We start from the raw sequence: 19548 nt of genomic DNA, 5'->3' as shown, positions 1-19548 counted from the left end.
ACTTCAAGGTGTAGTATTATCCCGCGGTATAATATGCCCGTTAAATATTTGGCGAGCCTGCCAAAATGCAAACGTCTCAATGATAAAATGCGGGCTTATTCTTAGCCATAATTAAGGTAGCCTCTTGCTCCTCTCCAGTCTACTTCTACGCCAACATCGCGTTTCGTGGTAGGAAGTGGTTGTACATACGTTAGCATATTTTAATCACCTCTTCAATACTTCACCAGCTGAGTATCCACGTTTATTGTTCAGACTGCTATTCTACATTTAACTCCATCTAATTTGTCGGTGGTGATTGAACTCGGGTCTGTAAATTTAGAACAAGGATTTCGGTTAAGCGATGTTCCTCAAACTAAGTAAGTCCGAACTGTACATACTTTATCCCATCCGCAATGTAGGTCTTCCAGCTATCAATATCTGCATAACTAAAGTGCTCCTAAGTACCAGAGTATAAAGTAAAGTCTCATTAAGTGATTGGTGTCTACATAGTATTATCACTTGGCTCAAAGTCATATTAATGTGACGAGAACTAATTAGTTCTCGAACTATTAGAAATGTAAGTTAGACCTGAAAGCTCTTGTCTCACAGATAACTCATCGGATTTTTACGCGGCTATAATCCATTGAGTAACTTCCCTACTCCTATGGGGGAATATCTGTAAGTCTATTCAAAGGAATAGACAAACATACAAAAAACCTTACGTTTTGTGCGTCGTTGGTGACCCTTAAGTCATAAGTGAACATCTTAAACAACGCGTTGCAATGGATTTCGGTAGAAACTATAGTTGATGCTTTATAGCAATTTTAAATTAGCAATTCAAACTCGTAATTTAACAGGCATCACATACATTAAATGCTGGAGGGATCTCATAGTAATAAAAGCAGTAGAATCGCAACTATTATATCTCGAGTTCGAACTGTTGTTCCACCTTCGTCTGAGCAAAACTGTGTAGTGTCACCAGCCTTAAAACGTGAACGAAATAAGTTCTGGAACCTGAGTTCGGTGACCAAGTTACATTTGGAAACAATATTTTCGGAACCTTTGTGGCCAGTTGCTTCTGTGTTAGCATATTCATAATAATCGCTTTTTTGCCTTCCTAACAGTCATCTGTCTGTATTTTAGGAGACATCGGACACTGAATTTAGTGATGAACCTTTACTGAAACTTAATGATTCTGCGTCTGGCAGTTCACCAAAAGCTGTGACTAGATATGAAACAAGCTTGTCAGAAGCAGCATCTAATTGCAAGAAAAACTCCAAATTTGACTTCTTGGATCTTTTGACAACATTTACTAAGTCAAATCAATGTATGCTTGGAATTGATGAAGCTGGTAGAGGTCCAGTCCTTGGTGAGTAAGTGGATTATTACGTCCTTAAATCACTAGCTATGAAAGTAATAATATCTAATAAATTTGAATACTTTCTTTTTCTCTTTCTATTTAATGTTTAGGCCCTATGGTATATGCATGTGCCTTGTCACCAATAAGCCAGTTGAATGAATTAGAAACTATTGGACTTGCTGGTAAGTATTCATATGTAATGTATCAACACCGATCAGTATCATCCATATTTATTAATTTTTAATTATTTAGTTCCACCTTTCTGTTTCACTGAAATACAGATTCAAAGACATTAAATGAAAATCAACGGGAGAAACTTCTTAAAGAAATGTTGAATAAATGTGATTGGATATCAGCGGTCGTCCATGTCATTAGTCCTGTATACATTACCGAGAAAATGCTAGATAAGTGAGTATATTATCCAGTTATCAGTTTCATTTTGCCTTAATCATGTTCGAGAGGTGGGATGTCATGGCTGCGATCCACAAAAGACAATCGGTATTTTGTTGTTCAACACTAGGTAATATGTCCTTTAATATTTTAGTAATAAGATCTTGTGGGAAGAAATTGTTTGATGGATCCAAACTGATCACTTTTAAAAATTCAAAATAATATTCATTACCTTCCACGTGTTCGGCCATAAGCAACATAGAACGTTGTGTAAATATACATCAACTGAATTCGCAACACTACAGCAACAAAACAAGAGGAAATTGACTAAATGAAAAAATGAGAATACTTATGCACATCGTCTACCTTCATAAACTATCTTTCCTAGTCAAAATGTTATGCAGCAACTAGCAATCTAAAAATCATTCGCCAGTATTTTATCAACTGCTGTTAATGCATCACATTAAATTTCTAAAATAGTTTTACTTCGCATTGAACTATTTCACTTAGATTGTTTTTCTTTGTTATCAGGTCGAAAACTAGTCTAAATGTTATATCTCATGATTCAGCCATACAGCTTATTCAATCAGTTCTTGACAGTGGAGTAAATTTAGTTGAGGTAAGAAATATAATTCACATTGTAACTACCATAAACAATCCATTTATTGTTTTACCCTTTTTATTTTCATTACATCTTTCGGTGATTTGCGTGTCCGTTTTTCTTCCGGACTAGGTCATCACACTATCTGGTGGTCAAAACTCAGAAAGGCCAAGCAGAATTAAGATTTTCTGCAAATTTTAATTTAAGTTACTCTGTTGAAGAACAGACCTGTTTTATCTCTAATGTGAGCATTAAAAGATTTTTCCAACAGCTTACATTTGGTTTCACCTACTTTTGAGATAATCAACTTAACGTGGTTACTGAGTTGCATTTCATTTTGTATAGCTGACTTGTGAAGTATTAGAAGTCTAACTTGTATGATCTCTTCAGTATTCAGGATAATATACTTTGTGTAATCGTTTAATCAATGTGCTTTTCTCCTGCATAGGCCCTACTATGTTATTAAAAAATAAGGATAAGCTCACGTAACGTGGTTCTAGAAGGATTGTCAAATTCTTTATTACTTTACAGCGATAGTTACTGATAGCGAATCATGTTTTTCCTTAATTAATCTATTGCTTTATGTTGTTCATTTGTATATGTATTTCAATCAATCAGGTTTACGTTGATACTGTTGGCAAAGCTGAACATTATGAAACTAAACTGCAAAATCTTTTTCCTCAATTAAAAATACGTGTTGAAAGCAAAGCTGATGATACTTATCCAATTGTGAGTGCTGCTAGTATCTTTGCAAAAGTAAGTCTATTTATTTTTTTCTAAAATAACATCGAAATTTTCGTTGTTCTGTGTGTGCTTGTGTGTGAACGAATTCATTTCAACTTTCATTTCCTATGAGTTATTTTTTGACCCTATCCATTCTATAAAAACTTAGTAATATTAGTAGTTTGCGTATGAATGTGTCATTCTGTAATTAAATTAGCAGTCAAATTATTTTGCTCAACAATGATAATTAAAAGTATTCGAATTATTGTACTAACTAGGAATTCCCGAAACAGCTCATTTCAAACCGGACAGAACTAGATCAGCACAAACGAATGTATTGTATTTGGAATTCGAAATCAGCCGGGCGATCAAGTGCAGAAGAATAATTAGTTCATACAGATACCACACCTACTTGTACAGCACTGACTTAAATATGACTCACAAGTATAATTATTTGACACCTCTTTTATTACACTGTGAGACTGTATGTACCAGGCTACAAATATTCAATGATTTATCTGCTCATTTCATTTTATTAATGCTTGAACGAACCAACAAGTGAACAACAATCAATCCCTCCATTAAAATTTGAGACCTCAAAATGTTCGTAACATGTCTTAACATCACCCAAGTTCGTTGCATACTAGGAACTTATAATCGGAGACGAAATAACATGACCAAACATGTTGAACACATATATGATAATGAACACTTGTTTCTATAGTGTTGTCTTATGCTTAAATATTGTTGCACCTCTATATAATGCGAATCTGACTTTCATCTACCACCACTCGAATTACTCATTTATTTGGCTTAGAATAAATTGGTACTCGTTATTTAGACATTATATGAATAATTATAGCGTGGAACTAAAAAAGGCGTTTTTTGATAGTCTAAATAATATTTCAATGAATTCAGGTTACTCGTGATCGAGTTCTTCAAATGTGGCCTAAAGAAGAACGTGGTAGTGTACCCGAAGGCACTGGTCTTGGTTCTGGCTATCCAGGTGGTAAGTTTTCATATTTTATGTCATATATTAAAGACAAAATTTGTTATATTTAAATTTTACTCCCCATCAAGTAAGAATACATTTAGTCAATTATTGTTTTAATTGATTGTTATATTTGTTGCAACGGACACACGTTATCATCTTATGATTTTCATTTCTTGTTTGTTCATTAACTGACAAGAAATAACTTATCAGGATTTAATATTTCGGCTCAATAAACTATACCTTAAGGTCCATCATATATAATTGCGTTCGGTTTGGCTGGACTGTGCTTCATTATGAAATCCATTCAGTTAAAATTAAGACATTTGCTGTGTCAGTAATCTGTATGTTCGATTATCTGACCATTTTGTTAAGTCAATTAAGCTGCCATAACAAGGCCAGTAAACTGTTGAATAACTCTGATCTTCGACGTGGTTTAGAAGTAATCTCACTGTTGACATGCAGTTGTGTTTTCTCTAAATCTTAAGTTTATTTATTATTTTTGGCCAATAATTAATCGACATTAGTTCACTTACTGCCATAAACTTTAAAAAGATCATTGGTTTCAAAGTAGTGTAATTAAGTATCCCATGCGGAGCTAGGTGGACTTAAATTTGTCAGCGATATTCACAAGTTTTTTAATTGTTTGTGGATCACCTATTGTTGTAACTTGATTCGTTGGATTTCATAAAACCCATTTAGCTTTGATTGTAATGTTGAAATTTATGAAAATTATTTGATCAAAACCATTACTTATGTCGGTGTGGATGTACAGTGTTCACACAAGAAATAGGAAATCGGTCGATCAATTAATTATAATACTGTTGTGAATTTAAAAAAGACCGTTGCCGATTTGTTCTGATTTTATGTCCGGCTTTTTATCACGTGACTTATCCACCAATCGGAACTCGACTCTTCCTATCTTAACGCTGTGCCGAAACAATGACGTTCGACCTGTATGAGCAGCCTAGCGTCCTTATTGGTCCTTTATCCGCCCAGCCCTTCCAGTTGAGTTCAAAACACTAATCAAAGCTTCTGCTGTGCAAATCATTTATTTTAAACATACTCGGTTTATATACTAGACAGACAGATCACATCACGCCATAAAATAGAAAATAATATTTGTACAAGATCAAGCACACTCGTGTAAATATTCAAAACCCACTAGCGTACAGTGCTTGTTGAAGAATAGTTGCTTTCTAACAACAATCTATGAAATATGATTGCCGAAAACAATTTGTCTGTCTATGAAACCTAAATTGACCGAAAAGAATAATTTGATCTTTAACAGATTTGTCAAATGGGTATTCTGAGGCCATTTCTAGTAATACGGCACGTACTTTGTGTAACGATGCCTTGGTTACCTCCTCATCTGACTACTTTTCGTGTTATCATCTACAAGCAAACTACCTATTGCAGCAACTATTAGTCCAATGTCCCTGACAAATATGCAGACAAGTCTAGGGACGGATGTGTTTGGCGTCAAAATTATCCCCATTAGCATGTGAATGTGGAGTTGAATGCAACGCTAATCCATCAAAAACAGAAGAGTGACTTACCTAACAAAGTGTTCAACGTCAAGAATAACAACGTGGACGATGACGTTGATACCAATGAACTAAAAGACGTTTGCAAATCCACTGAGCCTCCAGCTTTAAATCCAAAAGCATTAACTTTGGCTGTCTTTCGGTTAAATACTTTCTTCCATTCCTTTCGTGGTTAAAACCTTCACCCTTTATTTCCCGGTTCCACTTTTCCTACACATGAGAAGGTAACTAACAGTTATTGGAACCAATAGCTTTATGAACACCTTCCTTTATTCTAAATACGGTAAGTTCATATTTCATCTATTAACCAAAAGTCTAAACTTTTTCAAAGCTGTTGGGCGATTAATAAAAGTACTTCGTCATGATGTATATTATTGAGAAATGGGAACGTCCACGACAAAGAACGTATACATACGAAACAAGAGCAACGAAAAATGCCTTCTTTGGTACCACCTACAATATTAGTTTAAAGTATTTGTATTTTGTTTTAATAGGTTTGCTGTTATTCTGAAATTCATGTGATTTTTTTTCGAAATTTTTACTCAGATCCCGTTACTAAAAGTTATTTACGTGCATGTATGGATCCAGTTTTTGGCTTCCCATCTCTTGTGAGATCTAGTTGGTCAACCTCATCTTCTCTATTAGACCAACATGGTGTATCAGTTAGGTGGTAAGTTTTCATAAAGTTTCTCGCCATACTAAGTGTATATGCCTTCATCTTCCAAATAGAATAATTTCAGACGTTTTAAATATTCTAAAAAGCAGTAAATATCACATTATCTGTGATCAATTGCTGACTAGAAGTTGACTTCATCGAAGTTAACCCCAGCTAAAACATCTGTCCACTTATAATATTTTGAGACAGTAACACTGAATATTTTTTGGCTTTAAATTTAAAATAAGTTCACTGGCGGGACCACAATTTATAGACAAACCAATCAGATTAAGGTAGCTACTCGTGTATCTGTGCGCGAAATTCATTCATTCGTATGGCTAAATGGCATTTTGACATTATAGTTGATATCAGTTCGTGATGACAACTTTAACTTCAATACCGAACTCTAGCCCATAATCTCAATTCCTCGCACCAGTTTATAACGCTATTTTCACCGTAGTTAGTGGTTGAAGTTCCTCAGGGACACTGTCTCTTATAGGTCGTCCATAAATTATAGTCTCTCCACCGATTGGATTGCTCGCGTGATTAGTTCGATGTTTGCTACTGTATCCGTTTGTTGAATTTAAACTAGTTTGTTGTTTTAGATTATGGAAATTCAAGGAAAATATTTAATTTTTTCCTCAACTGCGAGTCTTTTCATTCATCATTTCATCATCATGAATTATCATATACATAAATTTGTTTGCTTAAGTTATTTTGAAACAAAAATCGCTGTAAATAATGTTACTCTGCTAACTCCAAGAGCTATCAAGTAAAGTAACAACGTAGAATGGCAGATTTCTAAAGTTTATCTCTTTATAAAATGTTGATTATACATAATTTTGTTAGGTATATGGAATATTGAAAATGTGTAACACTCAGTTTCAAATCCATTCTTAATTCTTCATCTTTAAACAGTAGTGCTGTAATTGGTACAAATTTGTCTTTCTTAAAATAAAATTTTTATTTAAAATATGATGATAATTTTGTAATTAAAAAATAAATATAATCTCGTAGGATAGTCTACTCTTTTGAAGATAAAATTCTTTGTCAGTTATGATCCACATGTTCACTAGCCCAAGTTTCCATACGATATCATTACAGTGGGATAAAACTACCTAGGTGGATAGAGTGAGATTCGAAATTATCATAGCATAGTGAGAAAGACTGAATATTGGTGAATATAGTTTGAAAAAAGTGGGGGTACATTTATGGACTAAACATTACAGCTCAGGACTTAGCAAAGAAACACTGACTCCAAGACGTGTTACCCAGCATCTCCAATCAATGGTCGTGGTTGTCGGGCGTATAGTTTGCAATAGAATTCCAGGAGAAGCTCAAATCTTTCAAAGACAACCATTAAAAAATAAAGGCCTTTAAACATGACTTTTGTCCTGTTATTAAACTATTCACCACCCAAGACTTTCGGGCTACATAACAATAGTGTTTGTTTCAATTCGTGAAATTGGAATACATGTCAATAAAAAACCTCAATGGATTTCTATGGTAAAAATCCTAATATGACTGTTCGTCTAAATGTTTCAACGTATTTCTAAAGTAACAGGCTTTGTAGAAATGAAAATTCTCCGATTCTTTCGTTGGATTATTTTTTATTAAAAGTAAAAGTATTTTCTGATCATTTTTTTGAAAAACTACAATAGGGAAGATGACGAAACACACGAAGAAGTGCTTCAAGCTAAAAAACTTGCACGAAAACGCGAACATTCAAAAGGTACTTGCAAACTATCGAATTTTTTCAATAATGCTCAATCGAAATCATCCACACCTGATGCATTACAGAGACAACCATTTTTTGTACGAACTGGTCTTGTGCATGTTCAAACTATCACGTAAATTATATGAAATATATTATGTATAATTTTTTTGTATAGATGTTTCATCATATTTCTCTAATAAAATCGATTTCTGTAATAACCAGTTGCATTTCTTTGAACATTCCTTGTGTGCGATTTATGTCACTGGTCTAAAAAATTAGGTAAACTATCAAATATTGAATTTGACCTGAGAATGTTTACTGTTCACCAGATAATCTTATAATTACCCCGCAGTTGTGCTTCAGATGTAACGCCAAACATATGATTTTTGTTGTGATGGTGACTCTTTAACTGTGAAAGTGGGCTTTTTTCATCCTAAGGTGAGCAGATGTTTATAAGATGGGCGAACACAAATCCGACTGCCCTTCATCATCGATAAAATTCAAGGGGACTGTACCTAGTAGAACATTTGTTCAATAAACTGTGCCAAACTTACTCAGTCGGTTTTGTTTAATTCAAAAGAATCAGTTATTGTAGTGTTAAGTATTTCACTAAATAGAGCGTGAGGGTGTTTACATTGATACATGATCTAACACGTGAATCATGTATATTAGTTATTCAAAACTAAGAACTAATATTCACATCTTACTATTCAGAACCGGGTGGGATCGCTGTGTAATGAAATGCAGATTAAGTCGGTTGTCATCAGTACATTTTATGTAACCGAAGTCATCAAATTAATAGGTTTTGTGGTTACTATTTGTTGGTAGTCAGTACTACAGTTGACCAGTTTCTACTGCCATTTTTACACCATGAGCGGATTGCCTCGATAAAACCTTTAGTCACAAGTTTTCTTCAGATGTTTTGTTGTGAAATAAAGAATATATATTTTGTCTTATTTCGTACTTGTCAGCTGGATGTGCCTGCATTTCAGGACTCACGTATGACAACAGAAACCGGCCACTTGCAGTCCCCAATATCAACAACAAGAAGTCACAAACCTTATTAATTCATTCATACATAAAACATAATTATATGAACAAAGAATATTCTTTTCAATAATTTCTCATCATGTTCTACAATTATAAATCCAAATTAATAATCCATAAAATTGGCCAGGTTTGAATGACGTGCTCTACCTTAAACCTGGCCAATTTTATGGATTATTAATCTGGGATTATAATTGTAGAACCTGATAAGAAGTTATTGAAAAGAATATTCTTCGTCCATATAATTGTGTTTTAATATAATGAGAATTTTCAGTGAATAAAATCTTGTCATCCATACTTGTTGAAAAAGTTAGTGGTTTTCTGAACCAAGTGGATACCACATTGGTATTTGAAATGAAAAGTACTGAATTCGAGTTTAGTTGTGAAAATCAATCAGACAGGCACATTCAACAAAATAGGACGAAACACACTTTCTGGATTTCACTACCACCCATATATCACATAAATTTCAAACAACGGTCATCAGTAGTTAAATAAAGTTCATGCTCGACAAAAATGCATGTACACTATTTCGTAACATCCCGAGTGACATACATATCTAGGTGTAATTATGATACATAAACTAAGGTAGTTTAACATTTATATGATTGGTCTCATAAAAGTAGACGGTAAATATCAATACTTTTCTAACAATAAACAAATGAACAAGAAGTTGTATAAATGATCTCCGAAAAGGCAGTATTTATCTGTTGTAAAACATCCACTAAACATATGCTTTACAGAGTCTTACAAAACCTGAGATCATGATTATAACCTATTGAGTAGTAACTTGGATTTTCGCAATGAATGCATAATTTGAAGTAAAATACTCATGTGTTTAGCACAAGAAAATCTCTTCTCATTTATTGGAGGGGCGTTTTACCGTAAAATAAATCACTATTCCATGTTAAGACTCTTGATAGACTGATTGCGAGTTGCACAAAAAAGGTTCCTCCAGTTGTCGATATGACAAACTTGAGATAAGTTTATTGACGCACAATCAATATTTTTACTGGATGTGTTATAATAAACTTTTGTAATTTTCATAGAAATAGTTAAACCAGGAAATGATGTACATAATTTCTAAAAATATAACTTGCATTGTTGGTTCTAAAATGTACACATTACTCCAATGTATGATTATAAAACGAGACAATCGCTTTATTCGGATATGTAGTCTTACTCTATGGGTTTTCATAAATGCATAAATCGATTTATCATGAAATCATGCAATAATTAGGATCTATCCACCCTCTGGATTGCTATAAATTTTGATAACCATTCTGTTACAAGCCTACTCAACCGCTGTTGTCATCCTTCACTTGAAGTTCTTTTTTACTGAATTTCTTACATCGAAATTGAAGGACCAGAACAGATAAAAACTCATATCAACCGCTTTTTTTTATCTTATTCATGGCAAAACATCTCCAACTTACTAAAACTTCATTGAAAGCAAGTTTTAGTCCTATACTTTTTAAATTCAAATTCGTCAAATAAACTGATGGACAAAAACCTTGTTTGAATAATTTCGTTCAGAGATCTTTTACTATTTAGATCAACTAATTTAACTACTAATATTATTTGTTAGTAGACAAAGTAAAGCCACTGAACTGTCTCCGCCTAACTTAGCCCTGGTCAATCCAGCTCACCAACATAACTATTTAATCGAGAAAATAGTGTTTGACAAAAAAATCAATGTTATGCGAATCTGTTAACAAGCTATATTTCTGGCATAACAGCGTTTAAACTCAAAAAATAACCAAACAAATATGAATCTGTTAACTAATCAAAAAGTACATTGATGTATATTCAATCTTCAGTTCTTTGGGGTCTATGCAATGATCCTGATGACACCTTTTTACAATATACTGTACAGATTAAACGTTGAAATCCATGTCTAAAATTTCGCAAGAATATTAAATACAGGAAGAAGTTCACTGCATAGGTAATATCTTTAACAGATGAGAAAAGTCTAGACAAATCAATAATATTCATTGCATAAGGTTTATGCCTATCCACATGTGATAAAGTTTGACTCAATCGTATTAATACAAAACATACCATTGGTAAATATAATAATAAGAATGCAGTACTCAAAGCTAAATGTCCAAAAACTCGTCCCATTTCCATACGATTCCTAGAACAATCAGCTGGTAATAAAGCTGTTCGATGAACTTTCAATTTCCATAATTCAATACAAATGAAAATATTTAAAAATAATACAAGACAAAATGGTATTGTAAATGTAACAATTGTTTCAAATGCTATTGTAAATTTTGCTATTGGATGTTCAGATATCATTCTACATGTAAAATTTGTTCGACTTGATATATCAATCATTAATGTTTGTACAAATAATAATGGTGAATTACTAATTATTCCAATGAAATATACAAGAAGACATGCAATTAAAGCCCAATGTTTATGATATATTGAATAGAATTTAATTGGTTTATGAATAGTTAATAAACGATCTATTGAAAATATAACAATTAAATAAGATGATGTAAAATACATTGTATTCGATAGATATTCAACACTTTTACACCAAAATTTTGAAATTGTATCTAATTTAAAATAGAATTGATGATTTGTTAAATAATATAAACCACGTCCAAGAAAATCATCAATAAATGTATTCATTATTAATGTAATCATATTAGCAATAGCTAAAAAAATTGAATAAATTGAAAATCTTGATAATGGTTTTTCTTTTAAAAAAATCAATATAATGAAACTATTTCCTATCACACCAATCATTGCAATAATTGGACATAGATATGCACGAAAACCACCAACTAACTGACTATAATCTATAGTTGTAGTATTATGTAACATTTTCTTTGTTGTTGTTAATTATTATAGGGTTGTTTAATATAACATAATTGTGTTTCTTTTGTTTATTAATGTGTGTATAATGATGATGATGATGATGGTGATAATGCTCAAAAGTTATTTCGAATTATGTGCTTTTTTTATAAATACATATATTTCATCACTTAGTGTGCTTGAAAAATCAATAAACTTCCCTTTCTTTAAAATTTATCCAATCAAATTTATTTATTCCATTAGATATTATATAATCATAATAAATAGTTCATATTATTTTATTTATATTAATCAATCAATAATCAATATTAGTTTCATTCATCAATATTCTATACAATCGATCAATATATTTTTTTTCTTTAAGAATATAAATGAATAATACTCATTGATTGAATTGAATTTTTGGAGAGAAAAATTGATGATAATAATAATAATAAGATTTTATAGAATAAAATAAAAATAGGGGGGTGTGGAGAGTGTCAAATTTTTTAAAAGTGAGATCATAAATGAATCAATTTTAGATCATCATTGAAAACCTAAAAGCATTAAATGTCTGTTTCATCCTAGTATGGGTTTTCTGAGTGACAGTGCCTATCCACGATCAAGCACACGAGACTCGAACACATGACCTTCGGTCTCATGTGTGAACGAAACGGCTGTCCAAGGCTTCCAGGTTTTCAATAGTGATCTAACATTGATGATACCAATTTAAATTTGATATACGCTAATTAATGAAGTTTAGATTAAAGTAGTTCGGAATAGAAAATCATAAGAACTGGAATAGGATATAACGTATATTATTTTTTTTTTAAATGGTAGTTAAAATTAATAAGTACTTTTATAAGTAAGCATGTAAAATTTAGTGTTGTATCCGAAGAAGATTAAATTATGTGTAACTTCTGGGAACTATTTGTGAACTGTTATTATATATACATCTCTAATGTATAATCAGTAAGTAACTACATTATATGTATATTCATATTCCTTTTATTATAAACTTCTGTTTGACCTTTTGACTGCTATTATACGATTGACTATTCTTAAGTTATTCCCAATTTATTAGTTACAGTCTCTCATAATCACGGCCACCTTTGACCTGATCTTGTATAATTGTTATTTTCTATTCTATATTATGATGCAATCTGATTTGTTTGTATAGAAAAAAAGGGTGTCTGAAATATATGATTCATATAGCGGAGGTTAATATTGGTGTTGTGGGCTGAACTGGCTGGGTTAGGTGAGAAGCTACTAACTCGGTGGGTCAACAAGAACTCAGAGTTGACTCTAAGCTCCTCGTACTGGTTTATGCGTCATTCATTTGGCACAGTTACAACCTCATATAAGTCTGTGTTCTGATTGGCGGTTTAGTCACGTGACATATTAGCAGGTCCATAGGGCATAACACTTAGGATCTTCAGAGCACACACATAGAGCCTTACTTCTGAAAAGCTTAGCTAGGATTCAGTGGTTCATATTTCCAACTTCGGTTAACTATTTATTCAATCAGACTATAACCTATTGTGATCGCTGAAATTTTATCACTTCATATATGATTGAACTCCATGGGCCATTGTTTGACAGTATGGTTACAGTAATCTATCTCTTCCATACTTTTATCCTTAAACAAATGTGTATGAAGATGGTTAAGATAGACTTATCTTGTAAATAATTCTTGTTATTATTCACAGTTCATAATTTCATTTAACTTGTGCAGTGATTGATATCGATAACCAATTATTCTTTAAGTTTGACCTTGAACTTTTGCGGTACACGTCATGAGTTCGTAGGATACTATATACCATAAATCTTGTACGCGGATGGCTTTCAACCGTCTTAAAAGACCCTCCACTACGTAAGGCCACTCGAAGCATGGACTCACGGCTATGAAACTTAGACCTACTTTGTTACATTGAATTTGAGAACCTTACGGTTTACTAATAGTACCAAGTCCTTGAATTTTCTCTTCATAACCAACATGAACTCAAGGGAAACAAATGCATATTTACGTCACTCAATAGGGATTTCTTTACTTTGTATGCGGACGTAGTGAGCATATGTTATCTTCACTTATCATAATTATGCTTTCCTTACACGTTGAAAATCTTTTAAGACATTTTCGAATTCATCCCATGTCAAGAACCTTTGAGATATGGTTGTCTGACGAACATTATCGGTTGTCTTTCGAAATACTGTCAGAAGTACCTGATGCAGTGTTACTCTTGAATAAATAGAGAGAAAATCAATTAATGCTAGCCATAGGTCGGGAATCAAACATTGTAAAACAGAGGTTTTCTTTAACTAAAAGGCAAAAACGTACGATATGCGTGGTTATTCGTCATTTGGTGTTTCTTAAAATATATAGAACTCCTAAAGGGACACATACTACTAAGTTAAGCTAACAAACAAACAAGTCGCCGACCTGAGGCACTTCAAATATATAATGACCGCCTTCAGGCAAGGCGTTCCAGGTCGCTGAAACGAAAAGGGTTAATTTCAATTACGAACTAGCTTTTATCCTATTTATTATTGTTCTTAGTCAATCAGCTCCTATATGAACAGACAACTAGTATGATTGTCATATGTGTCCACGGATTACACTTTTTTTCATTACTGGACAATATGTGGTATAATACTTTGAATTATATGCTATATTTTGGAATTACTAATCATATGCCATTATCCTGGATTAATTGATCAGTTGAACACGCTATACCTACTAGTTAACAAGTAATGTCCAGATTATACCCGTGTATTTATTTTTATATATCATTAACTGGTTTTATACAATATTCTTCAATAACTTTACTACTTTATTTTAGTATTTGTATTTTTATTCCTCCACATACACTATTTCCTCGCGATCAGTTTACAACTTCATTCATGATAGACAATGATGTATACGACATATCGTTTTACAAAATAATGGAGTTGTTGGATAATAATGTCAGTTTAATCTAATCTTGCGGGAAAATATTTGTTTTTTGACACGATACTGTTTTATGTGACAGAAGGTAAACAATTTAAATGACTTAAGATATATTCTCAAAGCTACCAGCTCACTAATAAAGAATTTGTAGGTCATAGATACAAATCAAAAGAAAATATTAATAATCACTTTCATATCATTCATTACTCCATGTTGGATCAAAGTTGATTGGTTTGATTTGATCAAATGATAATTTGTTATATCTTGTGGCCGAGTGGATGCCCAGTTAATGTAAGACGTGATAAGACCGCCAATCAGAAAGCAGCGAATTATCGATTGCAACAGTGACACACGAAAACCGTACGAGCAGTCTTGAGTACTTATCGATCCTGCTTCTGCCTAGCCCAGCTAGTTAAGTTCAAAACACCAATAACAGCCTCTGCAATATGAACCACTGTATTTCAAACATACTGAGTTTATATACCAAACAGACTGACCACAACATACCAATAAAATAGAAAATAACATTTGTACAAGAGTTAGCCAAATATGGCTGTGAATAGGGGGAACAGTAATTAATAGACTGGGTATAACTCAGGAATGGTAAATCGTACAATAACAGTCTATGGGTCAAAATAAAGCTCATAATAAAAGGAACATGAATATGTGTAGTTTAATTATTTAGCAAATATTCGAGAAAAATTATATGCATAATATTGGTCCATAAATGGATCCCAAAGTTACCATTCACTATTGTTATCGGGATAAAACATAATTATACCAACGAATCATAAATTTAGCTGATCTGATTATAACATTTTCTTGAATAATTCGATGCAAATTAAGCATAAAGGAGACATTTCAACTAATTGTATTGACTATAAAAAATTTACTCTTTTTATCAATGACAAGAGTAATTCAGTTTATGAAAAAAAACAAAGTCACACTTGATTGTGAAAATGACTTTTTTTTGATATCCAACACCTTCTTATTGAATGAGAAAATAAGCTGAACATCCTAGTTTGAACACGTGAAACACAAATACCAATACCATAGATGATGCATATAAATTTGAAGCTTTACAGTTTATGTTCCTGATCATATAAATTAAGAATCTATAAAATTATAAAGATAACATTTTCGTTAGGTAGTTTTATGGAGATTAATTTAATGTTAACGGTAGTTTTTTGGAGTGAACTGGAATTGTAGTGAAGGAAAACTCAGATTGCGGAAAACCAGTTTCTTATTACATGCAAAATCATAGGCGATTATTGAAATATGAGAATCGTATATTAAATACATCGTTTGAAAAGCTTCTTTGCTTTGTCCTTTATAAACTCCATTATTCCTCTAATTCTGACGTTATTTTTATTGCTCCCTGATTTCTTTCCTGTTCACTTCACTTCAATTTCCTGCTGACAGGTAATCGACTTCTGATTGCTGCTACATACTACTTATATCGATCATCATAAATAGCATGTACCATAATACTAGTTAGGAAATACTCAAGTGATCAGAATACTTCCAACTTTTTCATCCTAGTATAAAACTCCTAAACAATGTACAACCAAAATATTCACGTACGATAGACCACACGGTCTCCCAGTCTCGTTACAATCAGGATATCCTTGAATCGCTGAATGCAACTTTAATTGACTATGATTTTAAATGCCATTCTTCTATGGTATACAGCAACCTTTGGATTCCTAGTAACAGGCTTTGAAGAATAATCTTTATGAGATCTTAAGGTCATTGGTTCTTTTCTAATGAAGTCAAGGCTGATCGCTGTTGAAACGACAATTCTCACTAGTTCTAAAAATGATGTTATTCAGTGATAAAATATACTCTAAAACTTCGTAATTCATAATCAGCTATTTCCAAGTGGCTGATTCGTTTCGTGACAAAAATGTAAACAGAAGTTGTTAAATCACATGTTGTTTAGTCAGATAAGTGGGAACTCATTATGAATCACAATTTAACTCTCTACAAACGTATCAAGGTTATATATTTTTTCATCATTACAATTGCTTAATGTTTGCAAATAAAAGTATAAAACATGAATCATCAGGCATCGGATCAATAGAAGTAATGTTTTTTTAAAATACTAAGTTGTTTGTACGTTTAAACAACAACCTGTAAGCAAAGATAGATAGTGGCTTGCAGTGGAATCTAGAACGCGCGTTGCGTCCTATTTGGGACTCGTCAGTTGGATGTACCTGCATCTCAGAGTTGATGTTCACTCTGAGACTCAAACCCATTACCTTTCGCTTCAAACGCCATCGTGTTATTGATGTGTGGGCGAGAATGACAATGATTGGTTGTCCTGATGAGTCAGACATGTAGATAGTGTGACAGGTGTTGTACGTGTTATGTATTCCCCTATCCTTATTATGTATTAACTGTTCCTTGTGTCGGATTTTGGTGTGGAAATATATTGACGTTATAGTCAGGCTAATTTCGTGTTCTTGATCTGAGTTGTGTTGAAGTCCTGTAGAATAGACACTGGGTGGGAATCTAGTGTAGATATTCGTCTAAGGTAAATTAACGTCCCGCATACGTGTAAAAAGTGAAAGGACTGTTATAACAAGAAACCCTAGAGTTATAACAAGTATCCTACATTTTATATCAGTTATCCATTCAGCTACTGAGTCCATCTTTACTTATAATGCTTGTGAATTAAGGCAACATCAACCAATAAGCACAGTATCCACATATGCCAATAAGGGACTGATCAATTGAAATCCTAAACATCAATGGGAAGATTCAAACAAACAATACTAAGTGAATTTAACAACGTGTAACTTTACGAAAGGTAGATGACTATTTTTAATTTTTAAATATTAATATATATATGATGTGTTGAACTAATCCACATTACTTTTAATGTTCATTAGATAAGTCGTATCCAACACTTTTGGTCATTTTTCTATTCATTTAGTAAATGTTACTTATTAGAAATTAACTTCAATCTTATTTTATAACCGTACTGAATGGTCATATATATCAACTACTAAACAGTAATTAAACAGTGTCAACTTAACCTCCAATTGTTTTCCAGTTAATGCTCGTGATCTTGTAGTATCGTTTTATACGTTAAGTCCATATACCTTATTCTTACTTCTGGACAAGTCAATTCACATATCTATCATGAGTCATGTTTGCACCTTGTCAATTATACACTAGTAACGCTGACCATTTTTATATGAGCGTGGATGTGTGTACACTTTCTTATCCTATTTATCACATGTCTGTCATTTATTCTTGTCTGACTATAAATACTGATTAACTCGTGGTTAAAACGAGTTGGCATACCCACCATTTCCAATGCATGTCGTTTTTGTTTCGCTTGATGATATTTACTCATGTGCTTATAACTTTCTGGCCTGCGTTATTTGACGATAAAACTGTAGCTGCCGCTTCTCTTTGCCTTCTGATTTTTATGCACCGTTAAGATTTGTATTATAACGGTTATCGGGGTGAATGATTAACGAAGCATGGCACTACAATCTAACACCCTTGTGTTAATAAAAATAAACAGTTGTTAATTGTTACTGTATTGAAAATAATCTTTGAATACATTTTCTTGTTATCGAGATGTTTTGCTAATTAAAGTGTAGCACAGAAAGACATTCTAATACTTTAATCTTTGTACTGAAAACTTCCTACTGCATTCAAACAAATTTGTTATTGAATAATAGAACAATCCAATAAAATAAGGATAAGCAGTACTAATAATGATAATGGTATCTAAAAATGACACTGAGTGATTTGAGTTTGCTTCTTTCTTTTTCTTGTAAACACACACACACAAACAAACAACTTATTACATCTTGAAAGGAAACAAACACTAAACTCAGTTGTGTCTTTGTTGTTATTTAGTGGATTAAAAAAATAACAATCATACATACAATCTGTACTGTTTTCTCTCATGGATAAATAAAAATGGAGGATTCTGTGAAGGAAGTAAAAAAAAAAGAATCTGAAACAGTTTTAATAAAACAAGTGATCAGAATTTTCACATAAATTAATTCTGTACATAGAAAGCAATTTGTAGACATAATTTATGAATGTAAATTTAAAGGTTAAACACAATGAATCATTGGTAGTAAGATGAAGGTAAGAAGAATAAAACTAGATCTTAGTAGTATTTGTTATTATGTTGTTTATCACCAGGATAATATAGAAAGTTGAGTATAAAAATAGAAGTGAAATGGTCATTAAATATTATTATTATTACTTCCTTTTTTGTATCAATCACAGAATAATAACAACTACTACTACTATTAATAGTAGTTAGGGTAGTAGTAATAGGCTTGAACTTTGTCTTTATTCATGATGATCCGATACATTTTTGTTCAAATGGTTTCTTCATGTTCTTCTTGTTGTTGTCGTATTGCAGATGTTTTATTGTCACTATCATTATTTTTCTCACTATCATCATCCACATCTTCTTCATCACTATTTCCTAAATCTTCTTCTGATGTTAAATGATAATATTCTCGGATAGATGAAGAATGTAATCGATCACTTGGATTATATTCAGATGAAGTTTCCATAATTTCACTACTAGTTATTGAATCAATTAAGCCTTTGTGTTAAAGAGATGAAAAATAAATGAAAGAATTAAATTATTGTTTCTTTTTTGAAAAAAAACATAATTAAATTCATTCGGTATTCTTTGTTTGAATCTTCCTATTGAGGTTTAGGACTGCAATAGGCATATGTGCATCCTGTGAGGATTGCCTAGATGTTACCTTAATTCACAAGCATTATAAGCAAATAT

At 32.3% G+C, this 19548-nt stretch overlaps 3 protein-coding genes across 4 annotated transcripts in view; 1 reads left to right on the top strand and 2 right to left on the bottom strand.

The window, feature by feature from the left end:
- Positions 1 to 1028: 1028 nt before the first annotated feature.
- On the top strand, positions 1029 to 8179 carry Smp_041890.1 (putative ribonuclease hi large subunit; the record flags this gene model as incomplete). 2 transcript variants are annotated; one of them, XM_018797205.1, is made up of 8 exons in its annotated part: positions 1029 to 1348; positions 1450 to 1521; positions 1558 to 1747; positions 2261 to 2348; positions 2949 to 3086; positions 3972 to 4062; positions 6138 to 6261; positions 7908 to 8179. In XM_018797205.1, exons 3-8 carry the CDS (start codon positions 1668 to 1670, stop codon positions 8098 to 8100), a joined length of 714 nt encoding a protein of 237 aa, XP_018652269.1. In that variant the 5' UTR covers positions 1029 to 1348; positions 1450 to 1521; positions 1558 to 1667. The 2 variants fall into 2 exon arrangements, with proteins under 2 accessions (XP_018652269.1, XP_018652270.1); XM_018797204.1 differs by having other exon boundaries at positions 1621 to 1747; positions 7908 to 8100.
- A 2640-nt stretch (positions 8180 to 10819) lies between these two features.
- Smp_041880 (putative peptide (allatostatin/somatostatin)-like receptor) lies at positions 10820 to 11848 on the bottom strand (the record flags this gene model as incomplete). The annotated part of the gene is made up of 1 exon (XM_018797203.1): positions 10820 to 11848. One exon carries the CDS (start codon positions 11846 to 11848, stop codon positions 10820 to 10822), a length of 1029 nt encoding a protein of 342 aa, XP_018652268.1.
- A 7272-nt stretch (positions 11849 to 19120) lies between these two features.
- Positions 19121 to 19548, bottom strand: part of Smp_144940 (hypothetical protein) — a gene marked incomplete at both ends in the record, with an annotated part of 28012 nt that continues 27584 nt past the window's right edge. Inside the window, one exon of the mRNA XM_018797202.1 lies at positions 19121 to 19353. Coding sequence (XP_018652267.1) covers positions 19121 to 19353 — 233 coding nt within the window. The remainder of the gene's footprint in view (positions 19354 to 19548) is intronic.

Source organism: Schistosoma mansoni, chromosome 4 (genome assembly GCF_000237925.1).
Source record: "Schistosoma mansoni strain Puerto Rico chromosome 4, complete genome".
Classification (NCBI taxonomy): Eukaryota; Metazoa; Platyhelminthes; class Trematoda; order Strigeidida; family Schistosomatidae; genus Schistosoma; species Schistosoma mansoni.
This window is presented reverse-complemented; position numbering and strand designations above follow the sequence as displayed.